A 17,540-nucleotide genomic window follows, 5' to 3' on the forward strand; every position below is an offset into this window, starting at 1 on the left:
CCTGACCATCACTGGGTGTGGCCCAAAAAACAAAACAGAACAAAAACAGACTTTATAAAAGCAACAAAGTAGAGAACAGTCTGGAGATAAAGCAAGGTCCAGAGCACAGGCTGTGTGGAGAAGACCTGAGTTCAACACCCAGCTTCTTCCATTTGCCTCCCCTTTTTGTCCTCCAATAAAGTAGGAATAATCACAAGAACAAAAACTCAACATCACATCTAGAGTAAAATTATGGATTATAAAAGCTGGGTAAAAGGGAAGAAAATAAACACTATCAAAAGGATTGCACGGGGCCGGGTGGTGGTGCTAGAGGTAAGGTGCCTGCCTTGTCTGCGCTAGCCTTGGATGGACCGCGGTTCGATCCCCCGGTGTCCCATATGGTCCCCCAAGCCAGGAGCGACTTCTGAGCGCATAGCCAGGAGTAACCCCTGAGCGGTACTGGGTGTGGCCCAAAAACCAAAAAAAAAAAAAAAAAAGGATTGCACTAAATACCCTGATGTGTAATACAGCTCAGAGAGGAATTTCCAAAGCCAGCCTCAGAGTGTGTTTCTGTACTTCCCAAAGCAAATTTGTTAAAATAAAAAAGAAACAAAGAAACAAGGGGCCAGAACAGAGAGCACAGAAGAGCTTTTGCCTTGCACACGGCAAACCCAGGACCAACCCAGGTCTGACCTAGGTTTGATCCTCAGCATCCCATCTGGTTCGAGCCTGCCATGAGCAATTTCTGAGCATAGTGCCAGGAGTAACCACTGAGCACTGCTAGGTGTGACCCAAAAGTCCCACCCCCATCCCTAGAAAAAACTTCCTCCAAAGATATATAAATATGCATATTAAAGAATGAACGTCCTAGAAGGGTAGCCCTCAAAACAGTGATTGTCCCTGGCAAAATAAGGAAGTGGAGACAGGAAGGGACTGAATCAAGGAAGCTTCAAGTGTCAGCTCAGGGCAGTTATGGGGCAGCATCACTAGAGACAAGTCGACCATGGCTCTGCATGTCGGAGATTCCAGGCCGTGCCAGGTATCACTTCCATCCCCCAATGCTAGGAGAGATGACCCTGGGACACAGAGCACAGAATAGCTCCTGAGCACTGCTGGGTGTGGCCCCTAAACAAGAACTTTGAGATAAGGAGTCAGCATGAGGGGCCGGGCGGTGGCGCTAAAGGTAAGGTGCCTGCCTTGCCTGTGCTAGCCTTGGACGGACCGAGGTTCGATCCCCCGGTGTCCCATATGGTCCCCCAAGCCAGGAGCAACTTCTGAGCGCATAGCAAGGAATAACCCCTGAGCGTTACTGGGTGTGGCCCAAAAACCAAAAAAAAAAAAAAAAAAAAAAAGGAGTCAGCATGACAGGCTAAATCTGTGCCCTGCATAGGCCAGGGTAACTGGGTTCCATTAATCACCTCATGGTCCCCTGAGCACTGCCAGACATGACTTGCAGGCATCAGACTGAAAGCGGCCAGAGGAGCACTGTCGCCTGACTTCTAGGCAAATCTGAAGTGAGGACCAGGGACATGGTCAGCCCCAAGGTTCCATGCCTGAGTGTTCCAGCCCCTCACCAGGATGGGAATGGTTCCTAGGAAAGTAAAAAGCTTCACTGGACTCTTCCAAGAAAGCCAGTTTCAGAAGGCAAACAAGACACCCTGAAAATAGACAACTTCAAGACAAACATCCTCCTGTGTTACACCCAAGGGCAGAGGGTCCGGTAAGAACATCATAAACTCAAGCCCTTGAAATCCAGGGCCCAAAGCTTTAAATCTGCTACTGCCTATGCTTCTGACTCATTTGCTTGATGCTGAAGATTGGTTTTCCTCAGAACTGAATGACTGGGGTTAGCATTTTTGGGGGGATGACTTGTTTCCAACTGGCCCGGGTCTACTTCATTTCCTGTAGCATCAGAGCTCCCTCTAGTGGCCCCAAAGACCACCCCACTCTGCAGACAACCAACATTTGGCACCCCAGAATAAAAGGTCAAGACCCTCAGGGAAACAAACCAAGCAATGTTCATTCTAGAGTACTTGAGGTTGTTTTTTTTTGTTTTTTTGGGTTTTTTTTTTTGTTTTTGTTTTTGGGCCACACCCAGCGATGCTCAGGGGTTACTCATGGCTGTCTGCTCAGAAATAGCTCCTTGCAGGCGCGGGGGACCATATGGGACACCGGAATTTGAACCAACCACCTTGGATCGGCTGCTTGCAAGGCAAACGCCGATGTGCTATCTCTCCGGGCCCAGTACCTGAGGTTTAACTTAATTCAAAAAGTTGTTCTTCTCCCTATTCTTTTCATTTTATTTTGTTTGGGTCATACCAGTGATGCTCAGGAGTTCAGTTCCTGGTTCAGTACTCTGAAATTACTCCTGATGTCCTAGGGAACACATGCTATAGAGGATGGAACATGAATCAGGAATATGTAAGTGTCCTCATTTTTATTCATTTATTTATTTATTTTTGGTCCCCTATATGTCTCAGCTAGTTTCCCAGTCTAATCTTATTGAGACCTTATCGACCCTTGATTTCCTCACCTCTAAAATGGAACTTTTTTTTTTTTTTTTGGTTTTTCGGCCAAAACCACTGAAACGGGGGTGGGGGGGGGTGGGGGGGGGGACACGGGGGACGGGGATAGTTACTCCTGGCTATGTGCTCAGAAATGAATGGCTCCTGGCTCGGAGGACCATATGGGACACCGAGGATTGAACCCAGGTCAGTCCTGGGTCAGGCACGTGCAAGGCAAAGGCCCTACCACTGTGCTACCGCTCTGGCCCCTAAAATGGAACTTTTAATACCACTATCTCAGTGACCTGTCCAGAGAATTAAATGGACATAGCAGAGTGGGGAAGGTGCTGGCTTTGCACAACGCTGACCTGGTTTTCCTCCTTAGTGCTACATACGGTCCTCCAAACCTCCCAGAAGTAAACCAAACAGAGCCAGAAAAAAGCCTCAGCATTACTGGGTGTGACCTTAAACCAGGGGTCTCAAACTTGCGGCCTGCTGGCCGTTTGTGGCACTCTGTACAGCATTTTGTTGCCCTGCCCTAGAGGAATCTTTTATTTTTTGTGTTGTTTTAGTTGTTTGGGTCACACCCCCCAATGTTCAAGGCTTACTACTGACTTTGCACTCAAGGATCACCCCAACTTTGCCTCCTGCGGCCCCCAGGTAAATTGAGTTTGAGACCCCTGCCTTAAACCAAAATAATCATCATCTATTAAGCTTGGTATTTTCGTTTTATTTTGGGGGGCCACACTAAGCATTGTTCAGAGGCTATTACTGGTGGTACCCAGAGAATCTGCTATTAGCTACTACTGCTCTTCTCCAACCCAATACTATCCACAGGAAGCCGTTGCTTTGATATATACGGAACACCTTGCATTCCGTAGCTGAGGATTTTCATACCTAAATCATCTTTTGAGGCGAACAGGTAGCAGTTAAATAACTATACAAGAAACATAAAGGTAGCTGTCTGGTCTGGTTAACTACAGCTAACATTTGATTCAATGAGAAACGATTTAAGCCCCAACTCACTGTCTTGCTGATTTTCAAAGCCACACCTGGCTGTGGAGGGAACAAATGTGCCGGGGACCGAGCAGGGCTTTGCCACATGGAAGGTACCCTGGTACTATGGCCTTCTGTCTTTTTGGGTTTTAAGCCCATATACCCGGCAGTGCTCAGTGGATACTACAGACATCGGAGATCATACCCAGGTCAATAGCAGGCCAAGTATACCACCTGTACCATTGCTCTACCCCATCTTCAATGCTACATGCCACAGAAGTGGCAAAGTTGAAAATGTTGGGGCCAGAGTTATACTAGTGTTAATACCCTAAATCCCACCCCTGAGCACAGAACAGTCCTTAGCAGTCTGATGTACACTCTCCCAATTACCAGCAATATTCTAAGACAGAAATAGGAATCAAGCTCTTAAAAATGTAATGCTTAGGACTGGGCTGGTAGTACAATGGGTAGGGCACTTGCCCTTAAGTGGTCAAACTGGGGGCCGGGCGGTGGCTCTGGAGGTAAGGTGTCTGCCTGGCCAGCGATAGCCTAGGATGGACTGCGGTTCGATCCCCCGGCATCCCATATGGTCCCCCAAGCCAGGAGTGACTTCTGAGCGCATGCATAGCCAAGAGTAACCGCTGAGTGTCACCGGATGTGGCCCAAAAACCAAAAGAAAAAAAAAAGTGGCCAAACTGGGTTTGATACCTGGCATCCCAGATGGTATTCCAAGTCATCAGGAATTGATTCCCAAATACACATGTATGACCCTAAAGACTTAATGCTTGGGCCCGGAGAGATAGCACAGCGGCGTTTGCCTTGCAAGCAGCCGATCCAGGACCAAAGGTGGTTGGTTCGAATCCCGGTGTCCCATATGGTCCCCCGTGCCTGCCAGGAGCTATTTCTGAGCAGATAGCCAGGAGTAACCCCTGAGCACCGCCGGGTGTGGCCCAAAAACCAAAAAAAAAAAAAAAAAGACTTAATGCTTAAGGCCCAGGTTAGAGATGGTTGTGGGCTAAATGCCTCATTTGCAATATAGGGGCCCAGCACCTTGCAGTATCAAGATCAATCTGGAGCAGAGCTACCAGCAGTCCAGGCCATGACCCACAAACCCTCACTCCTCACCTCCAGAGAATTCTATGGTAGGAAAGACCTGATTTGTACTTCCTTTACCATAACAGGACAATTGGGATGCAGTTGTGCTATACCTGGCTGCTATACTCCAGGGTTACTCCTGGTGGTGCTTGGGGAGACCATATAGAATGCTGGGTACTAATCATGGTTAGCAAGGCAAAGGCTTTACCCACTGAACTACCTCTCAAGCCCTGGGATATAGCTTTTTTCTTGGGGGGGGGGGGGGTGAGAGGTCACATCCAGCAGTGCCCAAAGGCTACTCCTGCCTCTGCTCAGAGATCATTCCTGGGCCAGAGATGGTGGTTCAAATCCTGGCATCCCATATGGCCCCCCCAAGCCTGCCACGAGCTATTTCTGAGCGTAAAGCCAGGAGTAACCCCTGAGCGCTGCCGGGTGTGACCCAAGGAAGAAAAAAAAAAGGAAATCATTCCAGGTAGGCTTGGGGGACTATATGGGATGTTGGGTAGTGATGTGGTCATTCATGTGCAAAGCAAGTGCTCTATTCACTGTGCTATCACACTGGCCCCTGTGATATGAATTCTTAACTCCAAAGTGCTGACATCCCATCTAGTGGACTCTCCTTAGCTCTTCAGGAAAGATCACAACAAAAATTATTAAGGGTGGTGAGGGAGACAGGATATTGGTGATGGGAATGTTGCACTGGTGAAAGAGGGTGTTCTTTACATGACTGAAACCCAACTACAATCATATTTGTAATCAAGATGTTTAAATATATTAATAAAAAAGAACTGATGCTGGGGCCGGAGAGGTAACAGCAGTAGGTGTTTGCCTTGCACACAGCAGATCCAGGACAGACGGTGGTTCGAACTCTGGCATCACGTATGGTACCCCCCAACCCCCTGTGCCTGCCAGGAGTGATCGATTTCTGAGCGCAGAGCCAGAAGTAATCCCTAATCGCTACAGGGTGAGACCCACCCAAAGAAAACCCACTGATGGTACAATGGGTGTATTATCAGGCATGTGTCAGCATCATTAGGTATGGCCCTCAAACAAACAAGAAGTTGAATCAATAATGTTTTTAAAATAAGCTTTGATTTTATTACAGAAAACTGTTGCATGATTTACTTCTCACCAGTCTGTTCTGGCATGCTTCTAATAATATCAGAGTCACCTAGAGAAGAAAGAAAAACCACAGCAATTTTACATTTATTGGCAACTGGTAAACTCAAAATTAGCAATGATTTCCTCCCCACCATAGTTGCCCAATAGCTCATCTACCATTCTAAATGAGTTGGAACTAGAAACTCAAAGTTGGGGCTTCCAGACTATTTATCACCAGCATTACTAAGACCAGACCTAGGTGGGTAAAGAGCTAGGCCTGGGGACACATGCATGGTCTTAATATAGCGAACGGTTAGCCTGCCCTGATTACGGCAAAATCAGAACAGCGAGAATATTCGCAGTTTATGAATTAAAATGTACTAGGCTGAAAACAATGATGTACACATTCAAAGACTTCCTCCTCCTAAGCCCATTTGATCCACCTCTTCTGAGCAGTAGGAATTATTTTTCCTCTTTCACCTTTCTAATTCCATCTTAATTATAGCCCCGAGAGATCATTTCTTAGCTGCTGAATCTCAAAGTGAAATGTTCCAGTGATTGGAAACTAGTTCTATTTACCATCAGCATTCTGTAAAGTAAAACTCCAGGTTTCCCCTGCCCCTACAGATCCTCAAAATGGGACCCAGCAACCTGACATCTGTAGGACGATGAACACGAGCAGCGTGTTCTGAAAGGGAACACTGGAGGTTTGAAGGGTACCTGGATCGATGATGGCCAGTGTGCACACTCTGTAGTATTTCCCGCAGGCTGTGCCCAACTCAATGTTATTGCCGCTGTAGTGGTGAACACCAGTCTTGGCCAACATAGCATAGTACTCAATTTCAGATTTCCTTTGAGAAGGGGGGAGGGGGGTCAAATAAATGCCATGCCAGGGACTAATTACGTTTTACACGGTGACGTTCTGTCTACTTGATTCCCCAAGCTCTCCATTCTGAAGCAGAGAATGGCAATTCCTGAGGGTGCTCCACCCTTCCCAGATGAAACACTACCGCCCCTGGAAGCACTGATGGGGGAGCAGACACCATATCTATCCATGCAGCAAGGTCCCGACCCAACCCTGCTACGGTTCCAAGTCTGGACCTTCTGGAATCAGGCGTTAAAAACATCAAGTGGGGCTGGAGAGAGAGCACAGAGGTAGGGCATGTGCCTTGCATGCAAAAGGAAGGTGGTTTGAATCCCGAAATCCCATAGGGTCCCCAGAGCCTGCCAGGAGCGATTTCTGAGCGTAGAGCCAGGAGTAACTCCTGAGTGCTGCTGGGTGTGACCCCATCACCAAAAACCAAAATAAAATAAAGCAGGAACGTGCACGTCCGTCCGTCAAATCAACCACACTGAAGTGGGATGCTCTGCCATAGCTGAGTATGATCCCAAGGTGGGATGGAACGGAGTATCCAAGCAAGGGCTTCTCCAGCAAGTTCTGACCCCCTGACAAAATGCAGGTCCCACATGCGCCTGGGATGGAGCAACAGAGGCCTTCATGGTGTGTGCGTGTGTGTGACCCTGAGTCCCCTAAAGGTACTGAGCTAGACATCAGCGGGCTTCGATGGATGGAGCAACGCAGGCCTTCATGAGGTGTGTTTGTGTGAGAGAGAGACCCTGAGTCCCCTAAAGGGGGGGAGAGAGGGGAGAGGGAGAGAGAGAGAGAGAGAGAGAGAGAGAGAGAGAGAGAGAGAGAGAGAGAGAGAGAGAACTGAGTCCCCTAAAGGTACTGAGCTAGACATCAGCAGGCTTCGATGGATGGAGCAACACAGGCCTTCATGAGGTGTGTGTGAGAGAGACCCTGAGGCCTTCATGAGGTGTATGTGTGTGTGTGTTAGAGAGACCCTGAGTCCCGTGTGTGTGTGAGAGCATGAGAGAGAGAGAGAGAGACCGTGAGTCCCCTAAAGGTACTGAGCTAGACATCAGCGGGCTTCGTGTGTGTGTGTGTGTGTGTGTGTGTGTGTGTAACCGACCCTGAGTCCCCTAAAGGTACTGAGCTAGACATCAGCGGGCTTCGAAAGCCCTGGGCTGGGTGGGGATCATCCACCCTCTGCAGCAGCCTCGAGCCAGGGAGAGCCAAGCGGAGGGATGCAGGGCGTCCGCCATCGCCTCGGCTCGCCTCGCGACAGCTCCTTACCAGAGGGCAGCCAGGGCGCACCCGGCCGGACCAGCGCGGGCAGGCCCGGGCCGCCGCCCGCCCACCCACCCACCCACCCACGCAACCCCTCCGTCCGCGCGCTACCTGAGCGCCGGGCAGTTGTTGGCGAGGATGACGAGCTTGGCCTTGCCCTGGCGGATCATCTTGAGCGTCTGCTTGTAGCCCAGCACGTACTTGCCGCTCTTCATCACCAGCTGCAGCCGCGAGTTGATCGACTCCAGCGACTTTTTCTGCGGGCCGAGACGAGGCACGTCGACGCCGTCCCCGGGGCCCGCGGACCGACCGCCCAGCCCTCGCGCGGCCATGCGGGCCCCGGGCCTCCCGCCACTCCCGCCACGTGAGCCGCCCCCGCCCGACTCACCGTCTTCTTGGCGGCCACCATCTTGCTGCCTCAGGCGCGGGACGGCCCCAACCTACGGCACAAGCGGACGGGCGCTTAGAACTCGGAAGCCCGGCTGATGAGCGAAGCTCCGGGCAGAGCAGACTGACACTTACCAAACGCAGCCGCCAAGATGGCCGGGGAAAGAGAAAGAGAGAGGGCCTCCCACAATGCAACGCGGCTCCTGGCCGGAAGCGGAAGTGACGCGGTCACTTCGCGACCGGAAGGGGCGGGGCGAGAGGCGTGGGAATCCCGGCCGCAGGTTGCGTCTCCGGTCTTTCTCCGTTGCTCGTGGCTGTTCTGGCTGCTCTGCCCTGCTCTGCTGTGCTCTGCTCTGCTTCGCCGACCCGGCAAAGGAAGGCGACTGAGCTGAGGGAGAGACACCAGGACCCGCCCAGACCTGGTTCCTGCAGGGACTCGGACTCCTTCACGCCGAGTTCCGCTTCGTCCCCTCCACGCCGAGGCCGCGCATGCGCCGAGCGGACTTGGCCCCCAGGAATTCCGCCTTCGCCCCCCCCCCCCCGCCTAGGCCGCGCATGCGCCGAGCGGACTTGGCCCCTGCTCCCGTCTCCCAGGCCTGCAGCGATTTCTGCGCGCGCAGCCTGGAGGGACTCTTGCGAATGAATGAATGCGTGGCTTGAAACCCCAAGAAATAGGGCCAGAGGGATTCAGCGAGAAGCGGCAGGAGAGCCTGGCAGGATGGAGATAGAGGAAACAGGCTGAGATGCTGCGCGGCTGAAAGGTTTAAGCTTAGAAGCCACACGCGATGGCTAGGGCCTTGAATCAGGCTGATGTCTCCTGAACAAAAAAGAAAATAGAAATGAGGCCAAAGCTAAAAGAAATGACGCAGGGAGGGCGTTTCCAACCCGGCAGGCGGCTCACCGGGTTCTAGTCCCCGGCATCCCATACGGTTTCAGAGCCATTCCTGGGCACAAAGCCTGCAACTTAAGCGCCCCTGGGTATGGCCCCCGAACCAAATAACAGCAATAACAGTAGCCACAAGTCCAATTAGATGAATATGTTTCCATTCTCAAGTTTCCGCGTGTTGTCAGGACTGGACATAGGCCCTAGATTGGTTTAAATGTGTCCCCATTTGGAAGTGCAGTTACTATCTCTATGAAGTGGCAACAAAGACTTTGACATTTGGGCATCAATGACTTAAATGTAGATCAGGGTAACAGTCACCCCTGTTAATCTAGTGCTACAACTTTTTTTCTGTCTCAGTTACTTTATTTTTGGGGGGCCACACCCGGTGACGCTCAGGAGTTACTCCTGGCTCTGCCTGGCTCTGCGCTCAGAAACCGGTCCTGGCTTGGGGGACTATATGGGACGCCGGGGATCGAACCGCATTCCGTCCTAGGCTACACTCCATGCCACCTCTTAGGCCTGTCTTAATTACTTTAGATGAATAGTTCCTGGGTTTAAAAGTTTAAAAAAAAAGGGGGGGGGGGTGGCGGACAGATAGCACAGCGGTAAGGCCTTTGCTTTGTACCACAGCCAATCTTGGACAGTGGTTCGAATCCCGCATCCCATATGGTCCCCCTACCAGGACCAATTTCTAAGCGCAGAGCCAGGAGTAACCCCTGAACGTCACCGGGTGTGACCCACAAACAAACACGAGTAATTATCATCATGTATGTTTTCAGTTTAACAGAGGCACTGACCAGCTTAATTGGCCACCTTTTTAGACACTAAGAATATTTTAATCTTAGAGTGTCTTAGGGTGAGAATAAGCATATGATTTTCTGGTGGGTTGTGGGCTTGTAGAGCTCATGGCCTAGGATTTGATCCTCGGTACTGCAAAAATGATGTATGGAGGGCCCGGAGAGGTAGCACAGCGGCGTTTGCCTTGCAAGCAGCCGATCGAGGACCAAAGGTGGTTGGTTCGAATCCCGGTGTCCCATACGGTCCCCCGTGCCTGCCAGGAGCTATTTCTGAGCAGACAGCCAGGAGTAACCCCTGAGCACCGCTGGGTGTGGCCCAAAAACCAAAAAAAAAAAAAAAGATGTATTGAAATAATACTGAAGTCGGGGTGATCCTTGAGTGCAAAGTCAGTAGTAAGCCTTGAACATTGGGGGGTGTGACCCAAACAACTAAAACAAAACGAAACAAAAAGATTCCTCAAGGGCAGGGCCACAAAATGTTGTACGGAGGGCCTTTTGCGGCCTATGGGCCGCAAGTTTGAGACCCCTTAAAAGTGTATTATTTTCTGGTGCCAGAGATTGAACCTGGACCCCATGCCTGTCACACATTCACTATTACTTTGAAACCATATCCCTGACTCTCTCTTCACGAATATTTTTGTTGCTATTGTTTTGGTTTTAGGGCCAGGAATACTTTGTGCCCAGGGCTTATTTCTGGTTCTGTGCTCAAGAATCACTCTTGAGGGGCCCAAGAGATATCATGGAGGTAGGGTATTTGCCTTGCATGCAGAAAGATGGTGGTTTAAATCCCAGCATCCCATATGGTCCCCCGAGCTTGCCAGGAGTGATTTTCTGAGGGTAGAGCCAACAGGAACCCCTGAGCGCTGCCGGGTGTGACCCCCCCCAAAGAAAAACAAACAAAAAAATCACTCTTGAGGGGTCAAAGAATAGTGATATAGTGATGGGAATGCTGCACTGGTGATGGGGGGTGTTCTTTACATGACAGAAACCCAATCACAATCATGTTTGTAATCAAGGTGTTAAAAAAAAAAAAAAGAAGATAGCTAACAAAAAAAAAAAGAGGGGTTGAAGAAATAGCACAGCGGTAGGGCATTTGCCTTGCACGCAGCTAACTCAGGACAGACTGTGGTTCAAATTCCGGCATCTATATGGTCCCCTGAGCCTGCCAGGAGCAACTTCTGAACACAAAGCCAGGAGTAACCCCTGAGCGCCTCCAGGTGTGGTCCCAAAACAAAGAACGAATCACTTTTAAAAGGCTGGAGTGCTAGCACATCGGTAGGGCATTTGCTTGCATGCTGCCGACCTGGGATGGACCCAGATTTGATTCCCAGCATCCCATACGGTCCCCCCAAGCCTGCCAGGAGCAATTTCTGAGTGCAGAGCCAGGAGTAATCCCTGAGAAACACCGAGTGTGACTCAACTCCCCCACCCCCAAATCACTCTTGAGCAGCTTGGGGGACTATGTATAGTGATTCAAGCCCGGCAAGTACCTTACCTGCTCTGCTATCTATCCAGCACTGTCTTTTCACAAATCTTAACTAGTGTTAAGCATTAGCAGCATCTTTAGAGAGATTAAAAAGTGGTGAAATAGTCTCACTTATCTATGGCTTTTAAGAAAAATTAAGGACATTATTGTAATAATCCCCAGAGACAATAGACATGAGGACCAGCACGACTGGCTCACAATATGAAGCTCGCCACAAAGAGTAGTGGTGTAGTTAGGGAAATAACTACACTAACAACTATCAAGACAGTCTTAATGAGTGAGAGAAGTAGAATGCCTGTCTCAAATACAGGCAGGGGTTGTGGGAGGAGGGAGATGGGGGCATTGGTGGTGGGAATGTTTCGCTGGTGAAGAGGGGTATTCTTTTTGTGATGAAATTCATCTATATTCATGTTTGTAATCACTGTATTTAAATAAAGATGTTATTAAAAAGAAGAGAAAAGAAAAAGATAAAAAATAGTATTATAAGAAAGAAAAAAAGTGGTGAAATAAACCCATCACTTGGGTACTGAGAAACAGTAAAGGGATTAAATAAGGAGTCGGAGAGATAGCATGGAGGTAGGGCATTTTTCTTGCATATAGAAGGATGGTGGTTCGAATCCCGGCATCTCATATGGTCCCCCGAGCCTGCCAGGAGCGATTTTGGAGCGTAGAGCCAAAGTGACCCCTGAACATTGCCAGGTGTAACCCAAAAACCAGGAAAAAAAAAAAAAGCCAAAAGGCACAAGGGCTGAGGTTTGAAACCAGGTCTTTGGGGGTAACTGAAATCCTGAAAGTTTGCATCTAGTCAAGGGAAGAGTGAGCAGAAGCAAGTGAAATTGGAGATGGGATAGCGCATTTGGCAGAAATGTAGCATTAATGGGCCGGAGAGATAGCACAGTGGTAGGGCATTTGCCTTGCACGGGGCCAACCCAGGATAGACGGTGGATCGAATCCTGGCATCCCATATGGTCCCCAGAGCTTGTCGGGCAATTCTGAACACAGAGCCAGGAGTAACCTCTGAGTGCCGTCGGGTGTGACCCCCAAAAAAGAAAAAAGAATTGTAGCATTCATGAGGGAATGGGAAAACAAAGAATTAGTGTTCTAATTTGGTGAACATCAGAGTTTTGAGGAGCCCTGTTGGGACTTCTCCATGCCCTAGTCCCTTTTCACAAACTTCTATTTGCTCCAGACTGTCCATTTTGAAGAGCCCTGTGAACTTTAGGGAGATCACTGTGTTTGCATCTTTAGAAGATGCATATGTTGTCAGTGATACCATTGCCAGTGGGACTGGAAATTTTCACTCAGAAGATGGAAACGTGGAGATAAAATAGGGGAAGCAGAATGGGGACTGAAGGTGTGACTTAACGGTAGAACACTTGCCTTACACGCATGGTGTCCTAGTTTTGAAGCCCAACCTCACAGGAGGGAAAACAACCTGGGAGAGGTCCAAAGGAACTGTTATCCTTTAGCTTTTAAAATTATGAATTTTGGGGCCGGAGTGATAGCACAGCTGTAGGGCATTTGCCTTGCATGCGGCTGACCCAAGATGGACCATGGTTTGATCCCCTGGCGTCCCATATAGTCTCCCAAGCCAGGAGCAATTTCTGAGTGCAGATCCAGGAGTAACTCCTGAGTGTCAGTATAGCCCCCCCAAAAAGAAAAGAAATAATATTAAGAATTGTTGGGGCCGGGCGGTGGCGCTAGAGGTAAGGTGCCTGCCTTGCCTGCGCTATCCTTGGACGGACCACGGTTCGATCCCCCGGCGTCCCATATGGTCCCCCAAGCCAGGAGCGACTTCTGAGCGCATAGCCAGGAGTAACCCCTGAGCGTCACCGGGTGTGGCCCAAAAACCAAAAAAAAAAAAAAAAAAAAAGAATTGTGTGTGTGGGGCCGGGCGGTGGCGCTGAAGGTAAGGTGCCTGCCTTGCCTGCGCTAGCCTTGGACGGACTGCGGTTCAATCCCCCGGTGTCCCATATGGTCCCCCAAGCCAGGAGCAACTTCTGAGCACATAGCCAGGAGTAACCCCTGAGCGTTACCGGGTGTGGCCCAAAACCCCCCCCCCCCAAAAAAAAGAATTTTGTGTGTGTGTGTGTGTGTGTGTGTGTGTGTGTGTGTGTGTTTGGTCACATCTAGCAGCAGTCAGGGGTTTCTACTGGCTCTACACTCAGAAATCGCTCCTGGCAGACTTGGGGGACCATATGGGTTGCCAGAATTCGAACCACCGTCTTTCTGCATGCAAGGCAAATGCCTTACCTCCATGCTATCTCTCCGGCCTCAATTTTGCTTCTTTTTTAGGATTGTCGCATTATTATTTTGCCTTTTGGGCTATAGCTGACTGTGCTCAGGGCTTACTCCTAGCTCTGTGTTTAGGGATCACTCCTGGTGGGGAGTCGGGGAACCATACGGGGTACTGGGGATCAAACCTGGGTCAGTCATGTGCAAGGCAAGTGCCTTTCCCATTGTCCTATGGCTCTGGCCCCTAAAATGAATCCTAAGAAGGAGTGGTCGCTGGACAGATCCAAAACCCTCTCCTTACTGCGAGTCAGTCTGGAATCACACGACAGAGGTGAGGGAATGGTGAACGATGTGCTGAGAGGAGGCCCTAATCCAGGAATGTGACCTTAGCACAGGTGCTGTTCCGTCCCTCCATCTTAAGGATCATAGCTGTATGTCTCCTAGCCTTTGAAGGGAAATAGACCAAAGTTTAGGCATCAAATAATGATGGTGTTGTAGGATCAATTAATACCTCCCCCCAAATTGCCACAAGTCCTAAAGTCTGTTCCTCAATCTCATAATGTAGCTGCATTTGGAACTTTTTTTTTTTTCGGGCCACACCCATTTGATGCTCAGGGGTTACTCCTGGCTAAGCGCTCAGAAATTGCCCCTGGCTTGGGGGGACCATATGGGATGCCGGGAACCGAACCGCGGTCCTTCCTTGGCTAGTGCTTGCAAGGCAGACACCTTACCTCTAGCGCCACCTCTCCAGCACCGTGGAACATTTTATTTCTTTAAACTTTACTTATATTGATTGATTGGTTTTTGGGCCACACCCAGCAGTGCTCAGGGATTACTCCCAGCTCTGCACTCAGAAATTGCCCCTGGCAGGCTGGGGGACCATATGGAATGCCAGGAATTGAATCGGGTCCCTCCTGGGTCGGCAGCATGCAAGGCAAACGCCCTATCACTGTGCTATCTTTCCAGCCCCTGGAACATTTTTATTTATTTATTTATTTATTTATTTATTTATTTATTTATTTGATTTTGGGGCCACACCCGGTGATGCTCAGGGGTTACTCCTGGCTATATGCTAAGAAATCATTCCTGGCTTGGGGGACCATATGGGACGCCGGAGGATCGAACCAAGGTCCGTCCTGGGTCAGCCTCATGCAAGGCAAAAATGCCCTACTGCTGTGCTATTGCTCCAGCCCCCTGGAACATTTTAAATTAATTTTTTATTGTAACACCATGATTAAACAAGTTGTTCATAATACAGTAATTTCAGGGTTTGAATGTTTCAGGCATTAATATCACCAGTGTTGGATAACTGGGTCCCTCCCTACTTGATATTGCTTCTCGACCCTAGGGTGTGGTCTAGTTCTAGCAATAAAAACCCAGGTTTCAGGAAGTCAAAGGCTCATTCTTTGGTCTCCCTCTACTAAGCTGCTAACCTTCTTAGGAGCAGAAGACTTGTATGGTGGGATTCCTGGCTTGAATGTTGGAATTTCTGAACCTGTTCTTGCACCCTTTCACTGTGTGGATTATTTCCTGCATTAACGTTTGCTTCCATACTCTCATCTCTCCAGGGCCTAGTTTTGGAGCCCGAGGCTTCCCTCACAACCAGTTTAACCTTCCCTCCATTCGTGTCCCCAGTTTCCCACCCACACCCCAGCCTTGCTCTTTGCAGTCACAAAGAAAATTTACTTCGAATTGTTTATTACAACACAAAGGCTGGGGCCGGAGAGATAGCATGGAGGTAAGGCGTTTACCTTTCATGCAGAAGGTCATCGGTTCGAATTCCGGCGTCCCATATGGTCCCCTGTGCCTGCCAGGAGCAATTTCTGAGCAGGGAGCCAGGAAAAACCCCTGAGCACTGCAGGGTGTGAGCCAAAACCCACAGAAAACAAACAAACAAACAAAACAACACAAAGGCTATTGGAATTATTAAAACTTAGATAAATAAAAAGTTAACTGTGGTCATTGTTATAATGACTAAAGTCATTTTCTGAGGATTTACTGGGCTGGTTGGTGCTAGCTAAGCCTTCTGTATTTTTGTTTAGGCTCATTGAGCTTGGTGGTCTTCCATGCAACTTGCCCATCCTATTTGCTGTGATCCTACTGGGCTGACAGTACTAAAATTTGGAGGCATCCACATGGTTCAGGAGCTACAGAGCTGGAAAAATTTGGTGCCTCGGTAGCTTAATGAGGTTCAGTGATGAGCTGGGCCTTTTCCATGTTGGAGGGTTGTTAGGTGTGACTGTGGGTTGCTGTACCTTCAGGCAGAAAGGGAGACCTGCTCGCCACATTCCAAGAAGGCCCCAGAGTTAACCCAGACCAATCTACCTGGGAAGATTCAGTCGCACTGGGTGCATTTGGAATGCTTGTCTTTATTTAGTGTTTTGGGGTCATACACGGTAGTGTTCAGGGCTGCTCCTAGCTCTGTGCTTAAGTGATGCTCAGGGAACCAATTGGTGCTGCATATTGGACCAGGGTTGTTGTGTATGTAAATATTTTGGGGGATTACTATGTTGCTCACCCTAAACTGATTAGGTGATTGTACCCTACCCTAGGGTGTGACCTGGCATTCTGCCCCCACCCTAGGGTAGGACCTGATTCTGCTTTCACCATTGGTTGGTATCTGATCCCACCATTGGGTGGGACCTGATTCTGGAGTATAAAAACAGGAGTCTGTGGAAGGCCGGGAGCTTTTGGCTGGCTGGAACTGAATCTGAGTCTTTGGACTTCAGTTTTGCCCATCCGAATAAAGCAAACATTTCCACGAGCCTGATTGTCTGCGAGCTGTTTACCCGCCGTTTCACCTCAGAACCGTGGGCTAGACAGGGTGGCAGACGCGTACTCCGAGCTGGAAGAAAAGGGCCTCATTCTCCATCCCACCATCAGTCAACCTCTTCAGGGGCTGACTTGCTACACAGGGTCAGCTGTCTGCTAGGCAGGTGCCTTGCCCACCTGTATTTTAGCTCTATAGCCCTGGGAACTAGTGGTGAACCCAGTGTGACGGGCATCCTTAGACCACGGCAGTAAGGATTGGGCTGGGCTTAGTGGCAGAGTTCAAATCCTGCAAGCTGTGATATCTGTTGTTTACACCAACCGGTCTGTGGTGCTCAGGGCATGTCTGAAAACCAATGTGTGGTTACCATGTATGGATTCATGTTTATCATGTGCATGAATGAGCAACAAATAAAGAAGAGAATGTGCGCCCCTCTTGGTAGAATGACAGCTAGCAAAGTAGAAGGAATGTTGTGTTTTTTTTAATTACTATCTGATCACCGTAACAGTAATCGATCCATACAAGAATGTGTTTTTATTTATTTATTTTTTACAAGAATGTTAATGTATGGGGGAGGGGGAAATGCTGGCGTGTGGGTCCCTGGAATGTGCACCCCGCACTCCCCTCACCTCCCAGTAGCTAATGCTATAAGCAGCAGGTGAAAAGCTGATGAGAAATAGGATATTTGCTTTATTTACTTAAAGTCTCTGTTCAGAGAGTACAGTGGGGAGTACAGTGGGTTTGTCTGACAGCCCAACTACCTAGTTTAGATCCCAGCACCCCATATAATCCCTGGAGCCCAGCCAGGAGTAAGCCCTGGCCACTGCCTGGTGTGGCCCGGAAACAAGTTTCTCCTTAGAGGGCCTGGAGAGATAGTACAGCGAGTGGGTAAAAGGTCCATCATGGCTTGCAAATAACTGACCAGGTTCGATCCCCAGCATCCCATGTGGTCCTCGGAGCCCCACCAGGAGTAATTCCTGAGTAATTCAGGAGTGACCCCTGACACCGCTGGGTGTGGACCCCCAAAACAAAGTCCCTCCCCATAAGTTACAAAGAGTAAACGTTTATTTTTCCACGGCCCAAGCCAACACTTCCTTAAACTGGCGGATGGAAATACTGGTCCAGGGGTTAAGTTGTTTAACCCCGACGGTGGTTATGTGGGTGGCAGCCCCT

General features: G+C 49.4%; 2 protein-coding genes and 1 non-coding gene across 3 annotated transcripts in view; all 3 read right to left on the reverse strand.

The window, feature by feature from the left end:
* TP53INP1 (tumor protein p53 inducible nuclear protein 1) overlaps nucleotides 1–17,540 on the reverse strand; it is a 914,054-nt gene that overhangs the window by 618,072 nt on the left and 278,442 nt on the right. The window lies entirely within an intron of this gene.
* On the reverse strand, nucleotides 5,648–8,286 carry RPL30 (ribosomal protein L30). The gene is made up of 4 exons (XM_049773944.1): nucleotides 8,195–8,286; nucleotides 7,918–8,063; nucleotides 6,396–6,526; nucleotides 5,648–5,745 (listed from the first exon to the last, which is right to left on the reverse strand). The coding sequence occupies exons 1-4, from the start codon at nucleotides 8,213–8,215 to the stop codon at nucleotides 5,696–5,698; spliced, it is 348 nt and encodes a 115-aa protein (XP_049629901.1). The 5' UTR covers nucleotides 8,216–8,286; the 3' UTR covers nucleotides 5,648–5,695.
* On the reverse strand, nucleotides 5,902–6,037 carry LOC126009940 (small nucleolar RNA SNORA72). Its single transcript, XR_007496098.1, has one exon. It is a non-coding gene; the product is annotated as a small nucleolar RNA SNORA72 (small nucleolar RNA).

Source organism: Suncus etruscus, chromosome 5 (genome assembly GCF_024139225.1).
Source record: "Suncus etruscus isolate mSunEtr1 chromosome 5, mSunEtr1.pri.cur, whole genome shotgun sequence".
Classification (NCBI taxonomy): Eukaryota; Metazoa; Chordata; class Mammalia; order Eulipotyphla; family Soricidae; genus Suncus; species Suncus etruscus.

Coding starts and splice junctions, on each gene's coding strand:
- RPL30 (XM_049773944.1), bottom strand. CDS start 8,215: ATGGTGGCCGCCAAGAAGACG. Junction 6,527..7,917: donor AACAACTGCCCGGCGCTCAG/GTAGCGCGCGGA, acceptor CCCTTCTCAAAG/GAAATCTGAAATTGAGTACT. Junction 5,746..6,395: donor ACTGGCCATCATCGATCCAG/GTACCCTTCAAA, acceptor TTTCTTCTCTAG/GTGACTCTGATATTATTAGA.